Source organism: Pygoscelis adeliae, unplaced genomic scaffold, assembly GCF_000699105.1.
Source record: "Pygoscelis adeliae isolate BGI_AS28 unplaced genomic scaffold, ASM69910v1 Scaffold232, whole genome shotgun sequence".
Lineage (NCBI taxonomy): Eukaryota > Metazoa > Chordata > Aves > Sphenisciformes > Spheniscidae > Pygoscelis > Pygoscelis adeliae.
In genome coordinates, this window is record NW_008824473.1 from 4,062,942 (window position 1) to 4,063,758 (window position 817).

General features: G+C 55.3%; 1 protein-coding gene across 1 annotated transcript in view; it reads left to right on the forward strand.

The window, feature by feature from the left end:
* The first annotated feature begins 532 nt into the window (after window positions 1-532).
* Window positions 533-817, forward strand: part of BTG1 (B-cell translocation gene 1, anti-proliferative) — a 4,332-nt gene continuing 4,047 nt past the window's right edge. Inside the window, exon 1 of the mRNA XM_009321364.1 lies at window positions 533-584. Within this exon, the coding sequence (XP_009319639.1) occupies window positions 533-584 (52 nt within the window). The remainder of the gene's footprint in view (window positions 585-817) is intronic.

Here is an 817-nt window from a genome sequence, read left to right on the forward strand (position 1 = left end):
CTAGGGGAAGAATGAGTTTTCTATCAAAGAGGCTACACGTTGTGTTTTTAACAACAAAAAAAAAAAAAAAAGGAAAAAAAAAAAGGGCTTCTGCTGCTTCTTTCATCTCCCCTTTGGTTTTGCAAAAAGGCAGACACATGGCATCTGGAGGCTTGAGGCTTTACACTATTCCTGGCCATCACTAGCTGAATAATATACATCAGTCCTCCTGTCCACCCAGGGTTTTTCCCCTTTCAAAGCAAGTGATAGAAAAGCTGGGATAATTGTACAGTCCCAAGGGAAAATATGCCGTTGAGCAGTGTGCGTGAGGCGTGTGGAAGACTAGAAGTTGTATTTCTGGGGTGTCCTCAACGAACCAGGGCTGAGGTTTGGCCAGTGGCCCGTGAGAAGACACTTCCCCTGCTGACGAGCGTGCCCTTCGCTCTGCTTGCGCCCGTGGGCTTGGTGGCCCACCAGCTGCCCAGAGCCAGGGCTTTTGCTCTGCGTGGAGGACCCTGCCCGGAGACCCCGATGTGAACGTGGCCTTAAGGCCATGGTAAACAAATGCGAGGACAAAGCCATGCTCGGGACCCCCGGGGTGCGGGGTACAGGAGCGGTCCCGCTGGGGCACTCCCGGGGCTCCGAGAGAAGGCAAAAGGGGAAAAGCCAGATCGCCTCCGGTGGCTACGGGAATAAACAAATACTGATCTCTGAGCACCCCTGCTGCAGCTGGCTTTACGTGGGGAGACGTGTACGAGCACGCCCCCGCGCACAAACCAGCCACCGGCTGCTGAGCCGACGCGGGGCACGGCGCACCGAGAGAGCGCAGAGAGCAGTC